Source organism: Nesoenas mayeri (genome assembly GCF_963082525.1).
Source record: "Nesoenas mayeri genome assembly, chromosome: 8".
Classification (NCBI taxonomy): Eukaryota; Metazoa; Chordata; class Aves; order Columbiformes; family Columbidae; genus Nesoenas; species Nesoenas mayeri.
Window position 1 is genome coordinate 26,451,400 of NC_137554.1, and position 16,344 is coordinate 26,467,743.

Below are 16,344 nucleotides of genomic sequence, written 5' to 3' on the forward strand. Positions count from 1 at the left end.
TTGGCAGGAGAATGGACCTGACCACTATTTACATCTCAAACTTCAGTAAGTGTATTTCTGCGTCAAATATGTTAAGGACAAATGAGTTTGTTCTGACTGACCCCACTATGCCATTAGGTTCTGCTGCTTCTGTTCACATTCCATGTAGCAGATAGCCAATTAACCTTGTCAGAAGTTAATGAAGTCAGCAGCAGTGCTTCTCCGACTGCAGGGAACGTCAGATCAGGCACCCCCTGAATACGGACTTAGGACGAGGTGCAGAATCCTGTCCCTAATGTGTTTGCCAGAACTGGATCAGTGCTCACAGTCACAAAGTCTCCTATTCTAACATGAACACAGTCACTGAGGGGAAAATCCCTCGATACAGCAGTCGTGTGCAAAGCTGTTACACATTGCTGAATCTCAGGGTGCATCTACTCATTAGCAGTCACACTAACAACTTAAAATACTTAGTGCAGGCACAGTTTATAAATAAGGGCAATCTCTTACTCTGGCAGTCAGTTCTAATAGTTAGTAAGCCTCGACAGGTCTGCAGGAATACCAGTGTTCTTGAAAATCTTTGTGTGTTCTTAATGTTCAAAAGAAATAAATGAGGAAAAGAAATTATCACATTATCTTTTCACTTCTTTGTTTTTTAAACATCATGATAAATTCATTATTCTTGAAATATCCCTGTCTCTGGCTAGTCACTTGTGCAGTAGTTTTTCTTCCTCAATTTTCCATATCCTTAGCACAGACTGGATGGTCTTACATATTCAACAGTCACTGTAGCTGCTCTGTCAGTACTGTGTGTTTTATTTACAGTTGACCATTTTCATTTCATAAAAAAACCAAAACCCAAAAAATACAACAACAAAACAAAACAAACAAACAAAAAACAACAAACAAAAAAACCCAACCAACCAAAAACCAACAACCATTTTCTCTTCAGATGGCTCCAGAAGATTGTCTTCAAGTCTAGGCACAGTTTCAATTTGTACTTCAAGCTAAAATAGTTAAATTACTCATGTTTTAATCTGAATCTGAAATCTTGAATTCCCCCATCACTCCTTTTTACCTATTAAATTATTTCTTACTGTGTAAATCTGGCCTGTGACGCACCTTAGGTTTTGTGGCATGAGTATTACCATGTTCTGCAGTTGTCGCTGAATACATATGATTTATTTTGTATCATCTAGCTTTTGAACTTGGATATTGTTAATAGCTTTCTGCAGGCTTTAATTATACCTGCTGTGAATATACACATATTACCTACCTGGGATTTGAATCAACTTGTTTGACAAAGACACAGGGTGTTTGGGCTGGTGATGCAGGCTTCAGAAATTGGTGGTGCACTGGTTTGGTTGCTGTTAAACTAAATGTTAATTGTTAAACTCAAATGTGAAGAAGCCCGTTAACTGAGCCAGAGCAGAGTCCTCGAGGTGAAGAGTCCAGCAGAGCTGCCTTAGGGGGTGCAAGGAAAGAGTAAATGGCATCAATACCCTGAAATACCGCAGTGACTTGGAAATGCTGGGTGACCACACACTGTTCTAATGCAGGGAGAGCTGAAGACCAGTCTCATTCTTACTTCTCATTCTTCGATAAAAATGCATTCACTTTTGCAACAGAAAAGTAATAATATCTTGTTTTTCTGTGAATGTACATGAACCGTTAATTGCAGGGGTATCACAAAAAAACATTCTGAAATATAGCTGAATTGCTGAAGACACTGTGGTAGTTCTTGAAGTGCAGTTAAATAATGCAGTTGCAATTTCCTAGTTACATTTCTACCACAAGCAACTGATGTGAGGGCATGACTATTTCCAGCATATCAGCGAAGATGTATTTTCCATCATCTATTATTATAATAGTGAAGATGGTGGAACTTTTTCTGATTTAAGTTTCCCTACTACTTAGTCAAGATGAGTAACACAACTATCTTGTCAGCTGAAGAAAAGGAAAAAAGTGTTCTTGTCCTTCATACAAATAATGACCCTGGGAAGATCTCATGACTGTAAAGCAGCATCATTTGTACATTTTCCTCTCTCTGGCTTCCTGCAGGAAGATAAAGAAGAGGTATGGGAAACTGTAAAAAAGTGAATTACTTTGTGGATAGTATTAACATAATTTCAGTTGTAACACATTAAAGAAAACATAATTAAGCTCTACTTGCTTTTTGGATAATTAGGAGACACGATCTCAAGTCAAAAGTTAAAATACAGTTTGAAAATGTGGGTGTGTTCTCATATAGATTTAGACTGAAGACAGTTTCTAATAACAAGGTAATTTAATTTCCCAGCAATGCTCACTTTTGCATCCTCAGAGGCCAGATAAGATGGTTTCTTTTCTGATCTCTTTTGGGTTTTCCTGCAATTAATTTACACATGTCTCTTCACAAAACTGTTTCTAAATAATTAAAGGGAGCATCTAAAATTATTAACGAGCTACATTTCAAATCCCCTGTATCATCCTTTACCTTCAGTTATAATAAGCAAACAATTTCTTAATTAATCATCAATTAAAATAAACATCTTTATTGTCCTAAGTCATTTTGAAAGATGTGCATTTGGAACAAAAAGAAAAGTCTGGGATGGCTTACTGCATTGTGTAACCTCTCCATGAGCAATACCACAGATCAGCAATTAAGATCCTTGTAGTTAATATTCTTTATACGTATGGATTGACAAATGAACTGGAAATACTTCTGTATAACTCTCAGCTTTGGATTAGTCCAACCTACAGCTTTCCATCCTTTGTGTTAATTCCCAGCAGGCTTTTTAATACTGGGTAAAGAGACGGTTATTCTTTGAGTGACCTGATGCAGGTGCTGACAGCTGGAAAATGCCACCTCGGCTGGATGGGATCTGCTGAGACCTTCATCTCAGTCAAAATAACACCCCGATCCTTTTAGGCTTGGGCTTTGTTCCCGTGAGGGTTTGGGGTGTGGGGTTTTGAGGTGGATGAGGGTTCTTTTTGTTTTGTTTTTAATGCAATTTTCAGAGACTGTCTTAAAAGCTCATCTTGCCCTTCTAGGAAGACTTGCACACTTTTATTTCCCCCAGGATTCCTGGCTGCAATTAATTCAGTTGATGTCTCTGGTGTGGGAGCAGTTTTCCACTAATGAGATGCACAACGCCAGTGTCTCCTGATTGGCAGAACAATATGTGCTAAAGCTCTTTGGTTTGGATCTGCTTTAAGCCCACACCCCAATAAGCTCTTTTGCAGCAGAATCTCCTCTATTTTACCGAGCATCAGAAATATCTTCATTTATTCCTTTGCTTCTCTCTTTCTTTATAGCCAGCTTGTCATCCTTCAGACTGACCTAACGTTCCCCAGTGCTGCCACCCCTCTATGTCTGTTTAATTGTCCATCTGGAACAGATCCATCATTAATGGTCCGCATTGCTCTGCCGTGTGCTCCCTCTGCCCAGAGCCCCCTCTGCTATAGGCAGAGACTTTATATTCTTTCAAGCAGACTTTTAAGAGCAAGGTTATTTTAAAATTCCATCTCTCTAGATGATAATTTACTGTTCTTGCACTGTCAGCATGAGTAATTGCTGATATTCCTTTTTCCCAGATATTTTAATGGTTTTTACCATGTATTTTCTCTTGGGAAACAACTCACCCTGTTTTTCTGTCCCCTTGTCCCCTATGTCTTTCTCTGGTTAGTGTTGAGGAGAATGGTCTGACACAACACAGTTACATTTATCTCTTCCCCTTGTTCTTGCAATTGGTCTGATTAATAATACTTACATTTTCCCTATTAGTGACCTTTTTGTTCTTGGACTTGTAAGAAAAAATGACCTCTTAAATGGAGCAGAATTAAATGGGATATGATTTGGGTTTTTTACAACATATTTCACTTCCATGGTATATTCACAAATGCCAGATTAGTTCTTTCAAAAGCATATTGATTTTTGTAGAAATAGCTAGCCTAGGGGCTAAAAAGAAGAAGAAGGAAAAAAATGATATAACAGAAAAACCTCATAAAATCAGACTCCTGAAATAAAAGCCTGTTGTCATCATTATGTCAAAAATGGAACTGCTGTTTCTTCCTATCATACAGCAAATAGTTTTATCTTAAGCTTTTAATATTTGGAAGTCTCATGTCAAAATATTGGGATTCTAGGCTCAAGATAGAGAAAATAAAGAATTCCAAAAGAGCCAGCTGTCTGATACAGGCACCCCTGATAAACCAGCTCTGGAAATCCCAGACAAGAGGGAGCAGCAAGAGCACACAGAGAACTCAGAGGTACCACCAGAAACTCCACATGCACCACGGCTCCAAGGTGGAGCACTTGTGTATTTCTCAGAAAATGGGTTTGCACACCTTGGTTACACCACACTAGGAAATGCCTGTGCTGCACTGGAAAAATGCTGTTGCACTATTGTTCACCTTAAGTTGTGTATATATCACTACTGTAAGAAACACCACATGCACTCAGGGATCTCTGCATGTGAAACCACTTTAATGTCTTTAATACATTGCACCGTGTAAGAATCAGTATGTATTAATAGCTGTATTTGCTCAAATGTTAGCACTGAGGGGGTTAATCAAACGGGTTGGGAAAGATACCTGTTCTTTGCTGGTGGTGCTACCTCCAGAACTGCACCAAATGCAGAAGGATTAAAATACCCATTGTGTGAATGTAATTATTAATATATTCTTCAAGGACAAACCACATGGCAAATGCTTCTACAAAGCTCTGTTTCTAGTGTTACTACAAAAAACAGTCAATGTAGAGTAAACCTCTGAAAGGTTTCTCCTTAAGACTAAAAGCATCTCTTTAAAATATTGTAGCATTTTACAATTTAATAATATGTTTTGGGGGTTGGTAGTCCATTTCGAATCATTTCTTTAAATATTACATTGCTTTATTGACTTCCCTCTGCAAAATCACTGGAATACCTTTAACAGCACATGTCAGGGTACAGAGATCCTCATAGTGTCTCCCTTTGTGTAAGTTCCATCCTAAATATATTTCTCTCAGCCATTTTCTTCATCACTTATACTACTAATTATTGATTTTCTCCTAATATATCTCACTTTTTAACCTGTGTTATTTTCAGTGTATACCGTGTTACTGACTAGAACAGCAAACCAGTTGTGCAGGGCAGTCTTTGAAGGTCAGGATTTGCTGAACTCTCCTTGATAAATTTATGAAATCTGAATAATGTTATTTTAGAAAAAAAAACCTCTTTAGAGACAAAGTAATTTTAATTAAATATAGCTAAGGGACATTTGGATCTAGGAATCACTTTGTGGATGAATGAGGAGTACTTAGTCTGGAAATAAGAAGTAAATGTTTATTCTAAATTGTTATTTATTTCTACTGGCAGCTTGCATTTTTGTGACCTTCACTTCATCAAAAATGTTTACCCGGCCTTGATGTATCTTGCAAGTTCCATCTGTTTTGTCCACATTTTCAGAATGAACACATCACCATAATTTTTACAAGTATTTATGTAGGACTAATTAGAATTTTCGGGTGACGACTCAGCATGATCAGACACTGCCCGTATGGTGTGGTTTGGGTGTGTTGTCACATTCACGATGAGAGGCTGTGAAATGTTTTTCGCTGCAGTTTGCAGTGGGTTCTGTCGCCCATGTTTCCTCTGCATTGCTCTGTCCCTCAGGATGCCTATGGACACCCCGGCAGTGAGATGCGGATAGGGGAGCTCCGTCCGTCCATCCCGGAGACTCCACTCTATCCACCCAAACTTGTTCTTCTGGGTAAAGAGAAGAAAGGTACTCACTTGACTTACAGCCTTCTAGATGAAATTGTATGTAATAGTGTACACAAACACATTACTTAAGATGTTCTACACTTCATTCCTAATTTTAAAACATATTACATGCATATTTGTGCACATATATATAGATACATCTCTATAGTATCAATTCTAAAATGTATTTTTCTGGAGTTCAGATTTCAAATACCACCTCCTAAGAACATTTGCTGTGTTTTGTTTCAGAATCTACAGATGAGTCTGAAGCAGATAAGATCCATTGTCTGAATAACAGCGTTTCCTCAGGCACTTACTCAGACTATTCCCCTTCCCAGGCTTCCTCAGGGTCCTCCAACGCGCACGTTAAAATGGGCTCCTTGCAGACAACGGCTAAAGAAGCAGTGAATAACTCTTTGTGGGGAAACAGGTGTGATCGTCTTTCTTAATGCAGTTTCTGCTTGCCTTTCCTCTTATGTTGTCAGATGCATTCAAAATGATCATATGCTGTTAAGGCATTTGATTAAAAAAACACGATGTTTTTACCCCAGTTTTGCAGAGATGTTCTAACTATTCACAGCCTGGGCTGTGCAGAGTTGGCCACCCGTTCATACTCTATAAATGTCAGTAATTCTACAGCGGGCTTTTCAACTATGTGCCACAACCACACATTAAAAGTGCCTAATAATTGAGCTGCAATTCCTGTGTGTGGTCCTGAGCTACAGCGGGCTGTAGTTCAGCATCACTAGCGGAGCGTGTGTCTCCCACATTATCACTGTCCTGAGCCTCAGTCTGCTCTGGATCTCTGGGAACATCACAGTTCTTTGAAAGCTGTAATTTGGGCTGGCCATCTGCAACCAGAAAACACTCTCGTACCATACCTGGAACAGCCTGCCCTGTCTGTTCCTGCCATAAATCACATCATGTCGTTCCATCCTAAATGTAGTTCCATCCACAGGCTCTTCCCCATTAAAGAGAGGCTGGAGCCTGCTCACTGGAGATGCATAAAATCTTGGTGGTGAGAACATGCACAAACTGATTCTGGTATTTTTGTTTAAAAAAAGAGTAATGTAAGTGTAAAAAAATCCTCCTTCCTGACTTCGTAGTTTCTCTGTGTACGTATTTACAGGATCTGTATTCCAGGGCAATAAAACCGCCACAGCCATTCAAGCCAAACCAGCGGCACAGGTTGCACATCTCACAGCACCATCCCAAAGCCAGAGTAGAGACGGGAGAAAGTTAAATTGCTTTATAATTACATCTCTCTGATGGCTGCTCTCGTGCTCTAATAGAGGGCATTTTATCTTGTTTCCTTTCCTTTTGTTTTTTTGCAGGCTGGCACAGTCCTTCCCGCAGCCCATTGAAACAAAGCCATTGCTGAGCCAGCGGGAATCGGCTCCGGCCGGGAACCTGCCGCCGCGCACGGACAGGCGCCCGCTCAGCGACGCTTTCGCCGACAGCTGGAACGACAGCTCGCACTACGACAACACCGGCTTCGTGGGCGAGGAGAGCGTGGTGGAGAATGCCGGCACCAACCCCCTCCTGAGCACCAAATCCAGAAGCACATCGGCGCACGGGCGCAGACCGCTGATCAGGCAGGACAGGATAGTCGGCATTCCCCTGGAGCTGGAGCAGCCCACGCTCAGAAACACACACGAATCTGAAGTGCCTCCTCCCAATCCTTGGCAAAATTGGACCCGAACCCCTAGTCCTTTTGAAGACAGGACAGCTTTTCCTTCCAAACTGGAAAGCACCCCCACCACCAGCCCTTTGCCTGAGCGGAAAGATCATGTCAAAGAGTCTCCTGAAATGACTAGCACTTTCACTCCAGGAATAGCGTGGGAATATCATGATTCGAATGCTAACAGAAGCCTCACAAACGTCTTTTCCCATATCCACTGTCGCCCGGATCCTTCCAAAAGCGTTATTTCAATCAGCAAGAGTACAGAACGGCTGTCTCCGATGATGAGGGATTTAAAAACTAACAAATTTAAGAAGTCGCAAAGTATCGATGAGATAGACATTGGTACGTACAAGGTGTATAATATACCCTTAGAAAACTATGCATCTGGTAACGATACTGTAGGAGCCCACGAGAGGGTGGACAAGCTGCTGGGCGCGGAGCACGGCATGCTGAGCATGTCCCGCAGCCAGTCCGTCCCCATGCTGGACGACGAGCTGCTGACCTACGGCAGCGTCAAGGTGCAGCCGCAGCAGAAGTCGTCCGTCACCAAGAAAGTCTACCAGTTCGACCAAAGCTTCAACCCACAGGGAGCGGTGGAGGTGACGGCGGAGAAGAGGATACCACCACCTTTCCAGCTCAACCCCGAGTACATCCCCCAGCAGAGTAAAAACCTGCCGCAGGAGCTGGTCAGCCCCAGGGCGTACCGCGGCTATCCCCCCGTGGAGCACATGTTCTCCTTCTCCCAGCCTTCCGTCAATGAGGAGACGGTCGGTGTCCCCTTTGCGAGCCAGGGCTCTCGGCCAGGGTTCTTGAGGAGGGCGGATTCTTTGGCCAGCTCCACTGAGATGTCCATGTTCAGGAGAGTCAGTGAGCCCCACGAGCTGCCGCCCAGCGACAGGTACGGCCGGGCTCCGTACCGGGGGGCTGTGGAGCGCCAGAGCAGCATCTCGGTCCCCGAGACTCAGTTCCTCAAGAGGAACGGCAGGTACGAAGACGAGCATCTTTCCTACCAAGAAGTGAAAGCTCAGACTGGAAGCTTTCCAGTTAAAAACCTTACACAAAGGAGGCCATTGTCTGCAAGAAGCTACAGTACAGAGAGTTACGGCACGTCCCAAACCAGGCCGGTTTCAGCGAGGCCAACAATGGCAGCTCTGCTGGAAAAGATTCCATCAGACTATAACTTGGGTAACTATGGCGACAAGCCTTCCGATAACAGTGATATAAAGACAAGGCCTACCCCTGTGAAGGGAAATGAGAGCTGTGCTAAAATGCCCGCTGACTGGAGACAACAGCTACTTAGACATATAGAAGCTAGAAGGTTAGACAGGGTATGTTTGGCATTTCTCTGCAATTAATGCCTTTAGTTGTGTGTTTCGCTATATCAAACTATGTGCACGTGCAGTGGTAACCACCAGAATTCCCAGTAATGAAATTCCTGTGTTGATGTCAGAGGAACTGACCCCAGGGGGGTCTTGGAGTCAATGAATGATAAAGAGTCTCGGCATGAGTAACGCACCACGGTGCACAGTACTCATGTAGTAACTGCTGCAGCACTGCCTGCAATAATAAAACCCAAAAAAATCTCTCCTTATCAACAGATGTGAACGTGCTGCTGAAGTCCACTCCTTCAGTAACGATTTGAGAGCTTTAAAAGATGCTGGGTACATCTTTGCAGTAAAAGGAAATAAAGAAAAACATCACAGATAAAAAGTAAAATAATGCATTTTAGCTTTCATATCACTGTTAGTGGAGGGGATTTAAAACTATCTCCTAACTATGAAAAATGTCACTGGGTATACACTGCCACTGTTTTTCACAAGCAATATGATTATTACTCCTTTTAGCAGTAGGACGTTGTGCTTATTTACCTTTGATAGAAAACAGTGCAAGTACTATAGTGCATGATTCCAAAAAGGATCTTGACTATTTAATGACCTACTTCATAAATTGGATTTGCTTCATGATCTGAAGTAGTTGTGAAAAATTACTGTCATGAAATGCATAAGTTAGTTTCAAAATGTGTCCATATACCTGTTTTATGCTAGCTACTAATGAGTTTGGTGTTAATATATATTCACTACCTTCCAGTTGCTCAGATGTGATACATATTACAATATCATTAAGGATCAACTGGGCAAATTTTAGAAACTGGTTTGAAGGTTGAAGCTTTTTCCTTGCTTGAGCTATTTTCCTTGTGTTGTGTAAAACTGGCTGGAAAATAGATAACACCCAGGCAAAATAGTGCACCCCAGGCAGAGACATTTCTGGTGGGAATAAACACTTCCCAGATGTTGGTTGTTTCAGGAATATCTTTACGCTTAGCTTACAATGCGTATTTGCTTAAGAAATGCTTTATCTTATGGGAAGCTGGGTTTATCTAGTTAAGTTGAGTTCAGAAGAATTGCTACAGGGGACAGTGAGGGAGTTTTGCCCTCCCCAGAGGTGCAGAGCCACCCCACGTAGAGTTTTCCACTGCCTTTGATGCTCTCATATGCTAGATACACATCTTCTGGCCCACCCGTGGTTGCACAGGCGTACTAAAATTTGGCCGTATTTGCAAAATAAAGACTGTTATATACTGCGATTTTCAAACTAAGATAACATATTTCATCTGCCGTCAGCGTTGAAGTCTTTTATGGTATCCATTTTATGTATAACTAGCAATGTATTTGCTTCCGTGTGACCCAGTGCATGCATCAAAAAGCTATTTATTCTCGGTACTGTTTGTTTGCTTAAACTAAAACTTTGTGAAATTAACCATATATATGTGTGATATTTAATTCGATGAGCATGTGTGTTCATATCTGTCACGTGGTTGTTTCCTCTACTCAGACCGCTGCTTACAAACACAACACAGTTAGCCTTGGCATGCTGCACTCTGGAGGGTTTCCAGCCATGCATGCCGGCAGAAGCATGACTTTAAACTTGCAGCCTAAATCTAAATTTGAAAACCAAATGCTTCAAGAGCTACCTCTACCGAAAGTAAGTATGAGATAGCCAGCCTATACAAGCGTTACAAAATAAATTAATAATACTCCTTGCTTTTTCCTGGTTTAGCTTTTGCCTATTATTCATGCTTATACTCTATACAATCCAAAAAGCAAAGATGATAGCGACACAGTTTTCCTGCTCAAGATCTTGCTTTTTGGATGAAGTAGCTCCCGTGGCTGTCATTACTGCTTCCCGCTCTTGTGTTACAGACCGATGCGATCATTTTCTCAATGACTTAAGCTGTGCACAGAAATGGAGAACGTGTTTTGTTTTGTGACCGTTTGATCTTAGAAAAATCAATGTAGAACTGTTTAATGTGCATTTAGATAGTCTCCAAAAGACAGGCGATTTAACATATGAATATTAATTGGGTATGCTGGAATAGCTGATGATTTTTGAGCACATGCCTGTCACACCTAGATTAATTTTAAACTTTTGTTAAATGATGACTATAGAAAAAAATTTTCTCATTTTTCTTACTGTTTATTTTACAGCAATTAACAATATATTGTTGATACATACACAATTATATCCAAACAAATGTTTGGTGGGAAGAGCAGATATGAGAAGCCAGAGAGGGACATTGCTGCAATGTTTTCAGTGTCAGACGGGAGATGCTGAGATGTCAGTGGTAGCACTGTCAGGGTTCTAGAAGGGCCCAGCGTCATTAAGGGTCTGCATTAGCATCAGTAGCTGTTGGCACAAATTAGCAGCATCTCTGCAAGTAATTAAAGGGAAACAGAGCAGAGATCCAGGCACTGAAATGTGATCAGCTGCACTGTTAATTGCTGGCCTGGCCTTAGGCAGGGTTTAGATTGTACTGGCCGAAAGCTAAGCAGAGCTTGGCTTTCCAAGCCAAGCTGTAACAGGTTAAGCACGCACCCAGATCACTGTCAGGTTTTTTTCTGCTATACTGTCCATGCACTGGTAACTCCGTTTGCGCCTCCCATCCAGCTGGGTTTACACAATCCCAGTCTCAGTGTCTGCTTCCCTGTTGTTCAGTTGATGACGTCCAGGTCAAGTCTCACCATAGATGTGTGTGTGTGGGCACAGACAGCTTCTCAATGTTGGTCGTATTGGGTTTTTTTCTGTCAAAGAATTTGTTTGTTTACTTGGATATATGCTAATTCTTGTCACAAGTCCTTCAGAGAAGTCCATTTGACATAAACTCCAAATAATGGTACTATTTTTCTATAATACACACATTTAGGAATACGTTATTCTATATCACTTTAAGAATTTTAGGCTGTACATGAATATAGATACTAATACAGGGATATCTGAGGAAATTCATGAAATTCCTTAGGGTTTGAGATGTGTTCTTATGTGAATTATTCCACTTTATATTTCACCAGCATTTCATTGCTACATAACCATATGAAATGTGATGCTGAAGTGCATGGAGGGGTGCGTTCTCTAACTGTACTGTTTGGAAAGCAGTGAAAAAATATTGTTGAACATATAATATGAATGTTTAGTATTATTGAATTTTATTCCTTCACATGTTCTAAAGAATTTGCATTTCTTAATGAATCCAGTTCACAGCAGCTTGATATTTACCTCTTCTTTTCCCTCTTTCTTGTGGCCTGGATTCAAGAGAGTAATGAGTGAGGTCTAATTGTCCAGTGGAAGATCGGGAAATCAAATATAGCAATTACTTATTTTGAGGAAGTTTATTACATTGATTCTTCTCCACGTATAAAATGTTTGAACTGCTGCTTTTCATTTTTTACCTAGAATTAATAGCTATATAGCTTGTTTGCAGTCTGTCTGAGCTCTGTGAATGAATAATATTGCAAGCAGACAAATTCATTTTACTGCAGATGATGAAAAGAAAAAGCTGTTATCACAGAAATTTCCTATTTATTGAGAAATCAGAAAGCACCCTCTAGGTTTTTTCTTCTTCCATTTTGAGTGCAAACTCCTCTCTGCAGATTAGTCAGTGGCTGATCAAAAGGGCCCTGCATTGGCTGCAGTGACAAAAGAACCACTTTTCAGAAGAATGCTTTCAATTTTTGGCATCCATCTCACAGTTCTTTTAAAAGTTTATGGGTTGGTGCAGTGTACAGTCCCAGCTCCCTTAGGAATAATCAGCATATTCCCAGGTACACAAGGGAGGAAAAGCAGCCGTTCCCTCGCTAATCCCCATCTCTGCAATCGTTATTTTTCATGTAACACAATTGCTGTTTGCTGCCCTGCTCAGGTGATGCACCCCCGGCTGGGTGGGGGTCACGTGCAGCAAATAGGGCAGAATGGCTGCTTTTGGGTTTGCAGGTGCTGCTCGGGACACTGGGACCCGTGTCTGTCGGGCTCGGAGGGGAAACCCGCTGGGGGGGCTCGTTTTGCCATTTTTTGTGTGTGCGAAGAAAACTCTACAGGGAGGTCTTGTAGTTTCAACAGGGGAAATGTTTTTCTAGTGATCTTTAACATAAGGAAAATCACATCTTTCCTGATTTTTCTGGAAGACTTCTTGAATGATGAGAGAATTATAATGAAACTTTTCTTTGATTTTAAATCATTAGGGTTGAAATTTCTACTTAACCTCTGAAGAGTGTAATTTACAGCACAATTTACTTCTGTTTACTTTTAAAGATTTTTAAGCTTGCATTAAAAAAGTTCTTAATTAACCACTTACCAGCTTTAATATTTCAAGGCAATGGTTTCATTTGCTCTTCAGTCATCTAAAGGAGTGTTTTGTCATTTTTTATAATCTAAGCTGGAGAAGAAATTGCTTGAATGACTGAGGGGAAGAACAGACTTGGTTTTCTTTGCAGATTGCCATTAATCCGAGCTGAATATGCAGTTAAGTGATCAAGAACTACATAACGCTGCGTGCTGTCAGTGGCATTATAATGGTGGCATTTGGGAAAGTCTGACCCAAAAAGCCATCCCCTTTTTAGCAAAATTTCCAGCTACAGTAAAAAAATACAGAGAGACAGAGAAGAAAAAACCAGGATGGGACCGAAAAAGTATACCTGTCCTCCAAAGTACTGAAAACAGGAGTAAAATAACCAGGGGGAGAAGGGACAAAGAAGAAACATGTATGAAAGGAGAGAGAATTGGAAAATAATAACAAAAGTATCGAGCTTGTCTAGGAAACTTTAAATGTGTGTTATGTCTGTTCCTATTCAGGAAAGCATTTAATTACTGGGTAATATTGTGCATAGGATGTCCTGTGAACTTAGAACAAAAGCTGCCATAGCCCAGGGAGAAGCACACAGGGATACACAGAGCACAGCTTGAGGTGACAGGACAAGGTCAATATTGCCATTAAGGGATATTTTCTGAAGGTAATATAAGAAAATGATTTAATCTTGGTGGCAAATACTTCATAAAAAAAGGTATTGATGCTCAAATGACCAGTAAGAAAGTTTCAACTCTAATGATTAATGGCAGACTGCACGTTTAAATGTGGAGCTTTGCCAAAATTGGTGTCTCTGAAAATAGCGAGTTACGTTAAATTAATTCTCTCTTTTCTCTCATCATTCAGTATTCTCATTATTTCTCTCATGTCTTTCTCCTGCTTGCAGACAGTCCCACAGCAATATGATTACGTGTTAACGAAATACCGTATAAATGTGAAAGGCATTCCATTTTAGCCGTAGCGCGTTACGGTTTAACTGGGTTGATTGCTGAACTAACTATGGAAGAGGCATTTTGCTGGGGTGTGACCGTGACTAAAGGTGCCCTACGTTTCCGCACAGACCCCGTCGCAGCAGAGCAGCGTCCTGGACAACGGGCAGGAGGAGCTGAGCGGCAGCGGGCAGTGGAACCCCTACCCACTGGGCCGGCGGGACGTGCCGCCCGACACCGTCACCAAGAAGGTAAGTGGGACAGGGCAGAGCTCGTCCTCTGTCCCTGCACATCACTGCGAGGAGAGCAGGGGCACAGGTTTGGGAAACACTTGTCTTCGTTTTGAAGTTTGAAGCAATAATCAGGATGAAGTGAGGATGGTGTTTCCATGCCTGCTACGCATTTTTGTGATTATTTATGCAGATGCCAGTAGTTAGATCCCCCCCGACAGGAGGCTTGGCAGATCTATTCCTGCCCCGATCAGGCAGCCACCAGCTCCCTCTTCTCCTGAAAAGTCTTCATTCTGATATTTCAATTTCATTGTTCAGCTGATGACAAAAAATAAAAGTGTTGAGATGGAGCCCAGCCCGGTGTCTGGGCAGCCACAGACACTTTGGCAGAGACATCCCAGCCACACATCATTTGCTCATAAACTTGCCAGAAGGGGGTCTCGTTTCTAGTACCTTGTGGCAGTAGAGATTAAATTCGAGTGCTTGGAGCTGGGCTGGCTCTGTGCAAACTCTGGCTGCTCTGGTCATCAGCTGAGAAACTGCCCTTTTAAAATCCTCAGATCATAAAGCTGGAGAATGGAGATCCTGACAAAATAACAGTGTTTGCAATCAGCTTTGGAATGTGGAGCCGCACATGTAAGCAGTGATAATTACATTGGCTGTAGGAGGATTGGTCCTGCTCATTCCTGAAGGACAGTGCTCCGAGGGAATAAAACTGGTGTGAAAGCTGTAATGTGCACACTCATAATTTCTGTAGCATAATTGTCAGCACTGATGAGGCAGAGATCTCCCTTCTGGCTTCACATCCTTGTATCCAAGGCAGTTTGGGAAGCAGTGGCCCACACCTCTGTACAGAAATAGAGACAAGACAGACCCAAGCAGGAGAGATGCTGGAGATGGGACAGGAGAACCACAGGACCTTGGTGGAGGTGGCTCTGACAGCCACGTCCCTTCATCCTCTGATGTGCAAAAAATTAGGATAAGACATTTACGGAGAGTTATTGCTTATCTTCACTGGCATTTTGGGATAAAACCTGTGTTTATCCAGTCACGCATTCTAACACAGTCCATGTCTTACATTTGTGCATCATCAGTGCTACTATAATAAGAAACTGCAGATTCTGTTTTATTCTGAATATTTCAGTATCTGGCTGCTCAGATGGGGTAAGTACAAACATTGCGTAACTGTACTGAAATCTGCTTAACTCAGTGGAGCAATCCATTGTTACAGCCCTTGTCAGCTACTTTAATTATACTGTAAACATTGGACACTGAGCTGAAAATAATTAACTTTTGTGGTGGATGTTAAATAAAATACAGAATACAAATGAAATCAGGGAAGCAGTCTGCATAGTAGAGATTTTTTTTTCCACAGAACAAATAAATCCCATTTCCAAGCAAGGCAGCTTGGCAAAAGCCACAGTGTGAATACACAAGAAGCAGCGATATGATCTCTCCAAAGTCTCTGAACAAGAGTGAGAAAATGAATTCTGAAAATTATTTACCTACCATCCTCCAGAGGTGGTTTGCAATGTGCTGGTGTGACAATGTTAATCTCCTCTCTGTGGGAAGTCACCTGGAGTGTCTTGGTTTCCCAGCATCTGGGGATTATAACACAGCAGTTACTTGAAGCCAGACTCAGAACATCTTCTATAGAATTAAAGCTCAACATAACAAACAAAAATGGTGTAAATATAAATTGAAGTATATATTTTGTTTTTCTGGTAACACAATGGTACTTGTACTTTTATTTTAAGTATGATCATTTATGTGATTACCCCATAATTCATGGGCTGCTTCTCTTATGGAAAAGGTGGATATTGCAGTCTTAAAATGGAACAATTCACTCGTTTATTAAAAGACTACAGTATTTATGCTTTCTGGAAGATGACTTTTTCTGGCATGTCAACTGATTGAATCAGTTGTATTCTGAGTGAGCTGCTCCCCCATGAAAGGTGCAAGGGCAGATGTGTGGCAGGGGATCACCATAAGGGGACCTGGAAGTCACTTGTGAGAAGGAGAGGTTGGAGGGCGAGAATGGAGATGGAAGATGAGCGGACATGGGGCCAGCCAGCCTGGGTGAAGGTGACAAACCACTGAGAGGACGAGCAACACAGATTTGGGGACAGCAATCCCTTCTGCAGCTGCGGCAGGAGGGAGG

General features: G+C 41.6%; 1 protein-coding gene across 4 annotated transcripts in view; it reads left to right on the plus strand.

Moving 5' to 3' along the window:
• The window catches only part of LRRC7 (leucine rich repeat containing 7), a gene marked incomplete at its 3' end in the record, with an annotated part of 75,364 nt that overhangs the window by 50,201 nt on the left and 8,819 nt on the right, over positions 1-16,344 (plus strand). For 2 of the 4 annotated variants that reach the window (XM_080349000.1, XM_080348999.1), the window contains exons 16-20: positions 5,616-5,727; positions 5,955-6,135; positions 7,040-8,717; positions 10,222-10,371; positions 14,085-14,204. In XM_080349000.1, the coding sequence (XP_080205126.1) occupies positions 5,616-5,727; positions 5,955-6,135; positions 7,040-8,717; positions 10,222-10,371; positions 14,085-14,204 (2,241 nt within the window). The remainder of the gene's footprint in view (positions 1-5,615; positions 5,728-5,954; positions 6,136-7,039; positions 8,718-10,221; positions 10,372-14,084; positions 14,205-16,344) is intronic. The other 2 variants (XM_080349001.1, XM_080349002.1) reach the window with 2 other exon arrangements.